General features: G+C 36.7%; 1 protein-coding gene across 3 annotated transcripts in view; it reads left to right on the forward strand.

Annotated features, from left to right (window-relative positions):
• Positions 1 to 13,991, forward strand: part of ATP7A (ATPase copper transporting alpha) — a 141,927-nt gene that overhangs the window by 98,014 nt on the left and 29,922 nt on the right. For all 3 annotated transcript variants that reach the window (XM_065916975.1, XM_065916976.1, XM_065916977.1), the window contains exons 6-9: positions 173 to 336; positions 10,808 to 10,969; positions 12,662 to 12,738; positions 12,937 to 13,162. In XM_065916975.1, coding sequence (XP_065773047.1) covers positions 173 to 336; positions 10,808 to 10,969; positions 12,662 to 12,738; positions 12,937 to 13,162 — 629 coding nt within the window. The remainder of the gene's footprint in view (positions 1 to 172; positions 337 to 10,807; positions 10,970 to 12,661; positions 12,739 to 12,936; positions 13,163 to 13,991) is intronic.

Consider the following 13,991-nt stretch of genomic DNA (forward strand, 5'->3'; position numbering starts at 1 on the left):
AACACTCCATGCTGTAAATTCAGGTGACTTGGGTTCAATTCCTGGTGAGGGAATTAGACCCCACATGCTGCAACTAAGACCTGGCACAGTCAAATAAATGAATATTTTTTTAAAAGATTACTCTTTTTATGAGAAATGTTATTTGACTTGTTTTTCTCATCAATATTCCTAGGAATATATTCTGTACTTGTGGCTCTGATGGCTGGCAAGGCAGAAGTGAGGTATAACCCTGCTGTCATACAACCCCCAATGATAGCCGAGTTAATCCGAGAGCTTGGATTTGGAGCCATTGTGATAGAAAATGCTGATGAAGGAGATGGTGTTTTGGAACTTGTTGTAAGTAAGAAGTTTGTGTGGTTAATAGAATTAACAGGAAAAACTTGGTGAGAATTCAGAAAAAAAATCCATAAATAATTAAAATATTGGGAAAGTAAAACTTAAAATGAAAATGAAGGAAACTGGAAAGATATTGATAATGGTGACCTTCAAGTGCAGAATGTAAAAGATAATCATCATCTCTATTAAGAACCAATAAACAGGAATTGGGTTTGAATGAATAAATGAAAATTAACTTTAAAAATATAGTATGATTCCTACCTAGTAGTATGTAAAAGAATAAATTCTAGATGTGTTAAAGACTTAAATTTTATAAATAAAGTCATAAAGCTAGGTATAAGGTATATTGGTTTAAAATGACATTTTTGCCAACCCAGAAATGTTTTATTTGTATAACTTAAATAATTAAAACAAAAAATTTAACCTTGTACCAAAGTAAGTTCCAGCTCAGACAAAAATTTGAATGTAAAAAATGGAACCATGAAATTACTAGAAGACGTAGGTTTTTTTCAATATTTTATTATAAAAATTTCAGACATTGGAAAAGTCAAAAGTTGAACACTCTTAAACACATTGCATGTATTCTACAATTAACATTGTACTCTATTTGTTTTATCATACATTAGTCCATCAGTCCATTGTGGAAACAATTTTAAAATCACAAAGAAGTTGCAAAAATAGTGCAGAGGATTTCCTTGTAGCCTCTACCTAGCTTTTCCCAATGATAACACCTAATTTAACATTTAAAAAATAATACTAGAGTAGGAAGAGTCTTTTTAAGTGTCATATAAAATCCATAAAAGACAAGATTGATAAATTCGGGTACATAAAAATTTCATGTTTGGAGAAAAACATCATAAACAAAAGTCAAAAGGCAAGTAATGTTAAGAGTAGGCACCCTTGTCTTGTTCCTGGTTTTAGAGGAAATGCTTTCAGTTTTTTGCCACTGAGGATAATGTTTGCTATGAGTTTGTTGTGTGTGGCTTTTATTATGTTGAGGTATGTTCCTTCTGTGTCTACTTTCTGGAGAGTTTTTATCATAAATGGCTGTTGGATTTTTTCAAATGTATCACATTGATTGATTTTCATATATTGAAGAATCCTTGCATTCCTGGAATAAAGCCCACCTGATTATGATGTATGGTCTTTTTAATGTTATTGGTTTCTGTTTACTAGAATTTTGTTGAGGATTTTTGCATCTATGTTCATCAGTGATATTGGCCTGTAGTTTTCTTTTTTTGTGGCATCTTTGTCTTGTTTTGGTATTAAGGTGATGGTGACCTCATAGAATGAGTTTGGGAGTTTGCCTTCCTCTGCAGTTTCCTGGAAGAGTTTGAGTAGGATAGGTGTTAGCTCTTCTGTAAATTTTTGGTAGAATTCACCTGTGAAGCCATCTGGTCCTAGGCTTTTGTTTGTTGGAAGATTTTTCATTATAGTTTCAATTTCTGTGCTTGTGATTGGTCTGTTCAAATTTTCCATTTCTTCCTGGTTCAGTTTTGGAAGGTTATACTTTTCTAAGAATTTGTCCATTTCTGGGATGCATGAGACAAGTGCTCGGGCCTGGTGCACTGGGAAGACCCAGAGGAATTGGATGGAGAGGGAGGTGGGAGGGGGGATCGGGATGGGGAATACGTGTAACTCTATGGCTGATTCATATCAATGTATGACAAAACCCACTGAAATGTTGTGAAGTAATTAGCCTCCAACTAAAAAAAAAAAAAAAGAATTTGTCCATTTCTTTGAAGTTGTCCATGTTATTGGCATATGGTTGCTCATAGTAGTCTCTTATGATCTTTTGTATTTCTGTGTTGTCTGTTGTAACATCTCCTTTTTCATTTCTAATTTTACTGATTTGAGTCTTCACCCCTTTTTACTTGATGAATCTTGCTAATGGTTTATCTATTTTGTTTATCTTCTCAAAGAACCAGCTTTTAGTTTTATTGATCTTTGATATGGTCTTCTTCATTTCTTTTTCATTTATTTCTGCTCTGATCTTTATGATATCTTTCCTTCTTCTAACTTTGGTGGGGTTTTTTTTCATCTTTTTCTAGTTGCTTTTGGTGTTAGGTTAGGTTGTGTATTTGATGTCTCTCTTGTTTCTTGAAGTAGGTTTGTACTGCTATGAACTTCCCTCTTAGCACTGCTTGTACTGAATCCCATAGGTTTGGGGTTGTCGTGTTTACATTGTCATTTCTTTCTAGGCATATTTTAATTTCCTTTTTGATTTCTTCAGTGATCTGTTGGTTGTTCAGAAGCATGTTGTTTAGCCTCCATATGTTTGTATTTTTTATAGTTTTTCCCTGTAGTTGATTTTTAATCTTATAGCATTGTGATCAGAAAAGGTGCTTGAAATGACTTCAGTTTTTAAAAAATTTACAAAGGCTTGATTTGTGGTCCAGGATGTGATCTATCCTGGAGAGTGTTTCATGTGCGCCTGAGAAAAGGTGAAATCCATTGTTTGGGGGTGAAATGCCCTGTTGATATCAGTTAGGTCCAACTGGTCCAATGTATCATTTAAAACTTGTGTTTCCTTATTAATTTTTGGTCTGGATGACCTGTCCATTGGTGTGAGTGGGGTATTAAAGTCCCTCACTATTATTGTGTTACTGTCAATTTCCCCTTTAACAGTAGTTAGGATTTGCCTTGTGTGTTGAGGTAGTCCTATGTTGGGTGCATATATATTAATAATTGTTATATCCTCTTGGATTGATCCCTTGATCATTATGTAGTAGCCTTGAAAATGAAAGTGAAGTCACTCAGTTGTGTCCAACTCTTCGCGACCTCATGGACTGTAGCCTGCTAAGTTCCTCCGTCCATGGGATTTTCCAGGCAAGAATACTGGAGTGGGTTGCCATTTCCTTCTCCAGGAGATCTTCCTGACCCAGGGATTGAACCCGGGTCACCCACATCATAGGCAGACGCTTTACTGTTTGAGCCACCAGGGAAGTATCCTTAGGGCTTCTCTGATAGCTTAGTTGGTAAAGAATCTGCCTGCAATGCAGGAGACCCTGGTTCAATTCTTGGGTCAGGAAGATCTGCTGGAGAAGGGATTGGCTACCCACTCCAGTATTCTTGGGCTTCCCTTGTGGCTCAACTGGTAAAGAGTCTGCCTGCAATGCAAGAGACCTGGCTTCGATCCCTGGGTTGGGAAGATCCCCTGGAGAAGGGAAAGGCTACCCACTCCAGTATTCTGGCCTAGAGAATTCCATGAACTGTATCATCCATGGAGTTGCAAAGAGTCAGACACAACTAAGAGACTTCCACTTCACTTCTTTGTCTCTTATGATGGTCTTTATTTTAAAGCCTATTTTATCTGATATGACTATTGTTACTCCTACTTTCTTTTGATCTCTGTCTGCATGAGATAGCTTTTTCAGCCCCTCACTTTCAGTTTGTATTTGTCCCTAGGTTTGAGGTGAGTCTCTGGTAGATAATATATATATAGGGATTTTGTTTTTGTATACATTCAGCCAGTCTTTGTCTTTTGGTTAGAGCATTTAATCCATTTATATCAAGGTGATTATTGATAAGTATGATACTGTTAACATTTATTTTATTGTTTTGGATTTAATTTTATAGGCCTTTTCTGTGTTTCCTGTCTAGAGATGGGCCTTTATCATTTGTTGAAGAGCTGGATTGGTGCTGCTGAATTCTCTTAGCTTTTGCTTGTCTGCAGAGCTTTTGATTTCTCCGTCGAATCTGAATGAGATTCTTGCTGGGAAGAGTAATCTTGGTTGTAGGTTTTATTTCCTTTCATCACTTTAAATATATCCTGTCACTTCTTTCTGGCCTGCAGAGTTTCTGTTGAAAGATTGGCTGTTAGCCTTATGGCTTGTTGTTTGTTGTTATTTGTCATTGTTATTGTTTGTTCAGTGATTTCTGAGCTGATTATATAAAGTCAATGTTCTCTGTTCTGTGTGTCTACTGAAGTCTCTGTTTGGTTATCTCAGTAGTCAGCTAACAATTCCACAGTGATTTCCTTAAATATCTGGAACCAATAAGTATCCCAGTCCTTAGGAATAAAACCACCATATGATGCAGCGATCCCACTCCTAGGCATATACCCTGAGGAAACCAAAATTGAAAAACCACTTGTGCCCCAATGTTCATTGCAGCACTATTTACAATAACTAGAACATGGAAGCAACCTAGATGTCCATCGACAGATGAATGGATAAAGAAGTTATGGCACATATACGCAATGGAATATTACTCAGCCATAAAAAGGAATGTATGTAAGTTAGTTCTAATGAGGTGGATGAACCTAGAGCCTATTATACAGAGTGAAATAAGTCAGAAAGAGAAAAATAAATAACATATACTAATGCATACATATGGAATCTAGAGAGATGGTACTGAAGAATTTACTTGCAGGGCAGCAATGGAGAAACAGACATAGAGAACAGACTTATTGACATGGGGAGAGGGGAGGAGAGAGGGTGAGATGTATGGAGAGAGTAACATGGAAGCTTACATTACTGTATGTAAAATAGATAGCCAGTGGGAATTTGCTGTATGTCTCCTGTATGTTCAAACAGGATCTCTGTATCAACCTAGAGGGGTGGGATGGGGAAGGAGATGGGATGGAGGTTCAAGAGGGAGCTGACATATAGGTATATATGTATACCTATGGCTGATTCATGTTGAGGTTTGACAGAAATCAACAAAATTCTGTAAAGCAATTACCTTCAATTAAAAAATCAATGAATTTAAAAACAAAGAAAAAAAAAGTATCCAAGCCTTTGCTAAAGAGGTCTTTGTAAATGTTGAGGCATGCCTTGAACACTCAGCCATGCCGTTGTCAGTTTCGCCTTAATCTTCAATTCCTGCTTCTACAGACCCTAAAGGTCAGCCTGAGGTGAGAACTTAGGGCTCTTTCAGTTCTTTTCTGAAGATACACACAGCCCTGGACATGTGCATAGCCTTATTCATGTGCATCGTCTTCTAGATTGCTAAGAATGTGCTGGAACTCTTATGGACATCTTCCTTCCCAGCTTTTTCCCTTTTAGGGTCTTTTGTTAGTCTATTGTTTTCCCCCGCTGTTATCCATTGGCTCAGGCAGCCATAAGGTTAAATAATTTCCCCTAGTTGTTTTGACAAATTCTCCTGGGGAAAAGGCTTTTTGTATGCACTATCGTTGGGGACAGACAGACAGCTTTGCAAGTGGAATATTTCAGAGAACCATCAGACAGGTCAAATAATGACAGTTCCATGGGAATGAGACTTTGAAGACATGCCAGTCCTTTTTTTTTTTCTCTCTGGTGGCTTCCCTGTTGCTGTTTTTCACCATGATTGTGGCCTGTTGGTCTTCATAGCTACCACCGAGCTGGAGGAGAGGGGATGGGAATACAGCAAATTGTAATGCCACATAGCTTACTGTTTTACTGGAATTTATCTGATTGTCGTGAATAAATGCTTCCTGCATTGCTGTAAGCTTTTAATTTCCAAGTTTCTTTTTTAATCAGTTTTTTAAAATTGAGGTGTAGTTGAGTTACAATATTATATTAGTTTCAGGTATACAGCATAGTGATTCAGAATTCTTAGAGATTATATTCTGTTTAAAGTTATTGTAAAATATTGGCTCTATATCCTATGCTGTACAATATATCCTTGTAGCTTATTTTGTACATAGTAGTTTGTACTTTTTAATCCCTACCCCTATATTGTCCCTCTTCCCTACTTTTTCCCCATTGATAACCACTAGTTTGTTCTCTATGAGTCTGTCCCTGTTCATTATATTCATTTGTTTTATTTTTTAGATTCCATATATACATGATAAGATACAGTATTCATCTTTCTCTGTATGACTTATTTTGCTAAGCATGATACCCTCCAACTCCATTCATGCTGTTGCAAATGGCAAATTTTCATTCTTTTTGTGGTTGAGTAGTATTTTCCTGTGTGTATATATATATATATATATATATATACACACACATACATACAACATCTTCATCTATTCATCTACTGATGGAACTTAGGTTGCTTCCATATCTTGGCTATTGTAAATAATGCTGTTGTGAACATTGAGATGTATCTTTGTGAACTAGTATTTTTGCTTTCTTTGGATTTGTGCCCAAAAGTAGAATCGCTGGATCATATGGTAGTTGTATTTTTAGTTTTTGAGGAAGATTCATCCTGTTTTCCATAGTGGCTGCAGCAATTTTCATTTCCACCAACTTTCTAACTTCTGAAATAGTTGGTGGTGACAACTTTTGCAGATTTTCTCATTGCTTTTAGGGAGGGGAGAATTTTCATAAATCCTTCCTCTACTACTGATGATGTTCTTTTAGTAGATATTCTTGAATATATACTTTGTAAGTTGTTGTATACTCCTTTTGGTTATTTCTCATAATATTTCAGTGGTTGGTTTTTGAAACTTTTGTCCAATGATTAAACTTTCACAGTTTAATCATTGCCATTTGGGGCAAGGATTTGCTGAACTCCTTGCACAGTCATTTCAGCAGTCCTGCCCTTCCACTATAGAATTTATGTGTAAATGAAGTATAACTTTACTCAAGACATAGGGCAAAATATGTTTTTGGACAAAGGTAGAACACTTTTGTCATTTATTAACCTTCCCTAGAAGTAATACTAGAGGATACATATGAACATGCATACATATATATGTACATACATGTCTACATACATACATATGCTTTAGCAGAGTGGTCCACTGGAGAAGGAAATGGCAAACTACTTCAGTATTGTTGCCTTGAGAACCCCACGAACAGTATGAAAATGCAAAAGGATAGGAAACAGAAAGATGAATTTTCTAGGCCAGTAGTTGCCCAATATGCTACTGGAGAACAGTGGAGAAATAACTCCAGAAAGAATGAAGAGATGGAGCCAAAGCAAAAATAACACCCTGTTGTGATTGTGACTGGCAATGGAAGTAAATTCCGATGCTGTAAAGAACAATACTGTATAGGAACCTGGAATGTAAGGTCCATAAATCAAGATAAATTGAAAGTGGTCAAATAGGAGATGGCAAGAGTGAACATCAACATTTTAGGAATCAGCGAACTAAAATGGACTGAAATGGGTGAATATAAGTCAGATGGCCATTGTATCTACTACTGTGGGCAAGAATCCCTTAGAGGAAATGGAGTAGCCCTCATAGTCAACAAAAGAGTCTGAAATCCAGTGAAAGAAAAGAAAGTGAAGTCACTCAGTCATGTCCGACTCTTTGTGACCCCATAGACTGTAACCTACCAGGCTCGTCCACCCATGGGATTCTGCAGGCAAGAATACTGGGGTAGGTTGCCATTTCCTTCTCCAGGGGATCTTCCTGACCCAGAGATCGAATCCGGATCTCCCGCATCACAGGCAGATACTTTACCCTCTGTGCCATCAGGGAAATGCAGTACATGGATGCAATCTCAAAAATGGTAGAATGAACTCTGTTTATTTCCAAGGCAAACCATTCAATATCACAGTAATCTAAGTCTATGCCCCAACCACTAATGCTGAAGAACCTGAAGTTGAACAGTTCTGTGATGACCTACAAGATTTTGTAGAACTAACACCAAAAAAAGATGTCCTTTTTATTATAGGGGACTGGAATGCAAAAGTAGGAAGTCAAGAGATACCTTGGAGTGTCGGGCAAATTTGGTCTTTGAGTACAAAATGCTGCAGGGCAAAGGCTAATAGAATTTTGCCAAGAAAACGTACTTGGTCATAGCAAGCACCGTCTTCTAACAACACAAGAGAAGACTCTGCACATGGGCATCATCAGATGGTCAATACTGAAATCAGATTGATTATATTCTTTGCAGAAAGATGGAGAATCTCTATACAGTCACCAAAAACAAGACTGGGAGCAGACTGTGGCTCAAATCATGAACTCCTTATTGCCAAATTCAGACTTAAATTGGAGAAAGTAGGGAAAACCATTAGACCATTCAGGTATGACCTAAATCAAATCCCTTACAGTGGAAGTGACAAACAGATTCAAGGAATTAGATCTGATAGACAGAGTACCTGAAGAAGTATGGATGGAGGTTTGTAACATTGTAGAGGAGACAGGGATCAAGACCATCCCCATGGAAAAGAAATGCAAAACGCAAAATGGTTGTCTGAGGAGTCCTTACAAATAGCTGTGAAAGGAAGAGAAGTGAAAAGCAAAGGAGAAAAGGAAAGATATACCCATTTGAATGCAGAGTTCCAAAGAATAGCAAGGAGAGATAAGAAAGCCTTCCTCAGTGATCAATGCAAAGAAATAGAGGAAAACAGTAGAATGGGAAAGACTAGAGATCTCAAGAAAATCAGAGATACCAAGGGACCATTTCATGCAAAGATGGGTACAATAAAGGACAGAAATGGTATGGACCTAACAGAAGCAGAAGATATTAAGAAGAGGTGGCAAGAATAAACAGAAGAACTATACAAAAAAGATCTTCACAACCCACATATTCACGATGGTATGATCACTCACCTAGAGCCAGACATCCTGGTATGCGAAGTCAAGGGGTCCTTAGGAAGCATCACTATGAACAAAACTAGTGGAGGTGATGGAATTCCAGTTGAGCTATTTCAAATCCTAAAACATAATGCTATGAAAACTCAGCAGTGGCCACAGGACTGGAAAGGGTCAGTTTTCAATCCAATCCCAAAGAAAGGCAATGCCAAAGAATGCTCAAACTACTGCACATTTGCACTCATCTCACACGGTAGCAAAGTAATGCTCAAAATTCTCTGAGTCAGGCTTCAACAGTATGTGAACCCTGAACTTCAGATGTTCAAACTGGATTTAGAACAGACAGAGCAACCAGAGATCAAATTGCCAACATTTGTTGGATCATCAAAAAAGCAAGAGATTTACAGAAAAACATCTACTTCTGCTTCATTGACTACACTAAAGCCTTTGACTTTGTGAATCACAACAAACTGTGGAAAATTCTTAAAGAGATGGGAATACCAGACCACCTTACCTGCCTCCTGAGAGATCTGTATGTAGGTCAAGAAGCAACAGTTAGAACTGAACATGGAACAACAGACTGGTTCCAAATAGTAAAAGGAGCACATCAAGGCTGTATATGGTCACCCTGCTTATTTAACTTATATGCAGAGTACATCATCAGAAATGCTGGGCTGGATGAAGCATAAACTGAAATCAAGATTGCTGGGGGAAATATCAATAACCTCAGATATGCAGATTACACCACCCTTATGGCAGAAAGTGAAGACAAACTTAAGAGACTCTTGATGAACGTGAAAGAGGAGAGAGAAAAAGTTGGCTTAAAACTCAACATCCAGAAAACTAAGGTCATGGCATCTGGTCCCATCACTTCAGGGCAAATAGATGGGGTGAGAGACTTTATTTTTTTCGGCTCCAAAATCACTGCAGATAGTGACTGCACCCATGAAATTAAAAGACGCTTGCTCCTTGGAAGAAAAGATATGACCAACCTAGACAGCATATTACAAAGTAGAGACATTACTTTGCCAACAAATGTCTGTCTACTCAAAGCTGTGGTTTTTCCAATAGTCATGTGTGGATGTGAGAGATGGACTATAGAGACAGCTGAGCACCAAAGAATTGATGCATTTTAACTGTGGTATTGGTGAAGACTGTTGAGAGTCCCTTGGACTGCAAGGAGATCCAACCAATCCATCCAAAGGAAATGAGTTCTAAATATTCATTGGAAGGACTGATGCTAAAGCTGAAATTACAGTACTTTGGCCACCTGGTGGGAAGAGCTGACTCATTTGAAAAGACCCTGATGCTGGGAAAGATTGAAGGCAGGAGAAGAGGACAATAGAGGATGAGATGGTTGAATGGCATCACCGACTCGATGGACATGATTTTGAATAAGCTCCCGGAGATGGTGATGGACAGCGTAGCCTGGCATGCTGCAGTCCATGGGGCTCAAACAGTTGGACATGACTGCGTCACTGAATTGAACTGAACTGAGCAGGGTGAGAAAAATTTAGAGGGAAACAAGGCACTGAATACAAGAAACAGTGATAGTTGTCAAATCCTTTATCACTGAGTGTAACAGGAAGAGGGAGACTTTTAATGAGATCCTCTTCTGTTTAACCTGTTGTTAAGTCATTTCAGTTATGTCTGACTCTCTGCAACCCCATGGACTGTAACCCACCAGGCTCCTCTGTCCATGGGATTCTCCAGACAAGAATACTGCAGTGAGGTGCCATTTCCTTTTCCAGGGGATCTTCTCAACCCAGGGATGAAACCTGCATCTTTTTCGTCTCCTGCATTGGCAACCAGGTTCTTTTACTACTAGCGCCACCTGGGAAGCCCTTAACTTTTTGTAGCTAAGACCATATCTTTGTTCAATGTGATATAAAAACAGTGATCTAATGGTCATATCTAAAGCATGTTAATAGTGCAGATAAGATTTTGTGTGTTAATACCGTGTTACAGGAGTTCTTTCAGTTTAAAATAATAACACGTTTAATGGAGGGAAATAAGTGCATTTCTGAGTAACAAAGCCTTTGTCTTTAACAGGTGAAAGGAATGACATGTGCCTCCTGTGTCCATAAAATAGAATCTACCCTCACAAAACACAGAGGGATCTTCTACTGCTCTGTGGCCCTGGCAACCAACAAAGCACATATTAAATATGATCCAGAAATTATTGGTCCCAGAGATATTATTCATACAATTGAAGTAAGTGCCAAGACTTTGTATTTCCATGTTCTTACCTATCCAGTCAGGACTCTCTCAGATCACTTCTGTTTTGTATCAGAAAGGAATGATGAAAAACATATGATTCCTTTGTTTATAGGTAATAATTGTCTCAAAATTTAATAAGCATGTGTTACCATTTTATTTTTTTATTTCTTGAACTTTGTCAGGAGGAATTAGCTAAAGGCACATTGATAGTATTAATCAGGATCAGACTTGAAGTAGAACCTCAGGTCATTTAAAATGTTTAAAAAATATAAGTAAAGTATAATTTCTTCTGAGTAAAATTCATATTAATCATTGTAAAAGTGAAACATCCTGCTAGATGCTATATTGTTTGTTAGCTCAAAGCAAATGATACCTTAGTTAAAGTAAGAAATATAAAAGACCAAACCTTTTTCATTGTGACAAATTCATCCTGTATTCTTCAGTAACTTGTAAATGGTAATACATGTGAAGTATAGCATGTATTGTTTCAGTGTGGTGTAGCATTGTTGTTCTAATGACCTAAAAAGCATATTAATCATTTAGATAAGATCCTGTTAATGTAGACAGTAGTGCCATTAACATATTTGTGAAACTAGCATTATTGAGTATCTTCTATGTGACAGTTATGCAAATTGAAAAGCTTCAGTTCTTGATTTAATTCTCACAACAGTACTGTCGTCTTCATTTTGTAGGTGAGGAAACTCAGGTTATGTAATGCTAAGTTACTTCCCCGAAGTCACATAAGCTAGTTAAGTGTCATGCCAGGGATTTGAGCCTAATCTTCCTGACTTCAGTGTTCATGCTTGCTCTTTTCTCTGTGCTACACTGTCAAGAAATATAAGAAGGCAGCATTTTCCCTAGCAGCTGAAAATATAGTGTATGTTACTGTCTATGTTCATATGAATCTTTTTTAGGTATAATTTTCTTTCAGTACTTTATTTTATTGAGGAAAATTTTCATTCTTGTTATTTATTTCTGCTAGAACAAGAGTAAAGACTACATATGCAAAGCCTTGAATAATATGTTTAGCATGGTGCTAACTTTTATGGCCTATCATTCAGTTTTCTGTGCTCTCGGGGATGCATAGATGGATAGATAGATGTCAAAATTAAAAGTAAAATTAAACTGATTAATATACATCAGTACTAGTAGGTGCTTGTCCAAGTATAAGATTTATGATTTTACTGCTGAATTCTGTCATTATTAGATCATCAGTCTGTCAGCTTGACTGAGTAATAGATTTCTGCTTTTTTCCAAAATTACTTATTGGAGGCTTTAGCTTACTTCTTGATAGAAGAACATCTACGGAGGACAACTACACTTGAATTAAATTAATAGTTTGTGAATAGTAGGATAGATATTAACTAGAATTGAGGAAGCATTTATTTCTTTGACGAAAGACTAGAAACAAAGATAATTAAGAGAAGAAATGGAGAAGGATATGGCAACCCACTCCAGTATTCTGGCCTGGAGAGTTCCACGGACAGAGGAGCCTGGTGGCTACAGACTGAGGCGTCAAAACAGACATGACTGAGCATGCAAGAGAAGGAAGCACATCTTCATCTTTATATTCCCCATAGTAATTTGCACTTGAATTATTCTTAATGAAAATACCACAGCTTAAAATTTCTGTACATGATGTTTATACATTCAGAGAAATAACTGTTTTCTCATGAATTTCCTTAGAGCTTAGGTTTTGAAGCTTCTTTGGTCAAGAAGGACCGGTCAGCAAGCCACCTAGACCATAAACGAGAAATAAGACAGTAAGTACTTTTGGAGTGTCAGTAAAAAACAGATTTTGATTTATATTTACAAATTTAACATACTGTTAGCATGTCAGTTATTTTTTCAGTAGCATCCTTACACTGGGTAGGAATTGGTCACAAGTTATATTTCGCTATGGTACACAGAATCTTTAACCATTAGATGTTTACTCAAATGATCTTTCTTTTCTATATTAGATGGCGACGGGCCTTTCTTGTGAGCCTGTTTTTCTGTATACCTGTAATGGGACTGATGATATATATGATGGTTATGGACCACCATCTTGCAAGTCTTCACCATAATCAGAACATGAGCCAAGAAGAAATGATCAGCATTCATTCTTCTATGTTCCTGGAGCGCCAGATCCTGCCAGGATTGTCCATTATGAATTTGCTGTCTTTTTTATTGTGTGTTCCTGTACAGGCAAGTGAAATGTTAGCAAGTATATTTGTTAATAATGAAAACTAGTCAAAACTAGTAGGTGAGGCTATTTTCAACTGTATGACAAATAGTGGCCAAAAGTATGATCATTTTATGCTGGATACTTTACAAAAATAATTTTAAACTGAGGGTTAAAGTAGATATGAATTTCATTTTAATCCCTAAAGGATGCTGTTTAACGACAGAGCAAATAATAAGAGTTCAGTTCATATTTAGATATGAATTTGGCATTCATATCTGCCACTCTGTATAATTTCATATTTAAAGTTATTATAATAATAAAATGTTATTTTATTTCTTTATATTTTCATTAAAATTATTTTATATTATATATTTATTTTAGCATATTTATTATTTATTCTATTAAATAATCATAACAGTGATATTATTTTTATTATTTTTCCATGGCTCTTAAGTTCATTATTTTCTATATGTTTTCAGCTCTTCTTTTCAGATATATTTTTCCTATGGAACACTTCTAATGGATTTATTCCTTTTTCTGATCCTCATAAAAAGCAATAATGATTTTTAAAACATCCTATTATGTTTCTCTAACTAGTGAAAAATAAGCTTTTCAGTTATATTTCTAATGAAAACAGTGGACAGATGCAGTAGCTTGTGATGTACCATTGGGTTGAATTCTGAATCGTTGTCAAAGAATAGAATTCTTTCCCTAGTTCTTGTTTTTTGCTAGCTTCAAAAGAAAAATCCAAGAATCATTTGACTTTCTTTATATTATGAAATATTCATTGAATCATAGAGGATGGCTGCCAAGGGCTTTACAGCAATTTGAATCCCTACACACATGTGT

Source organism: Muntiacus reevesi, chromosome X (assembly GCF_963930625.1).
Source record: "Muntiacus reevesi chromosome X, mMunRee1.1, whole genome shotgun sequence".
NCBI lineage: Eukaryota > Metazoa > Chordata > Mammalia > Artiodactyla > Cervidae > Muntiacus > Muntiacus reevesi.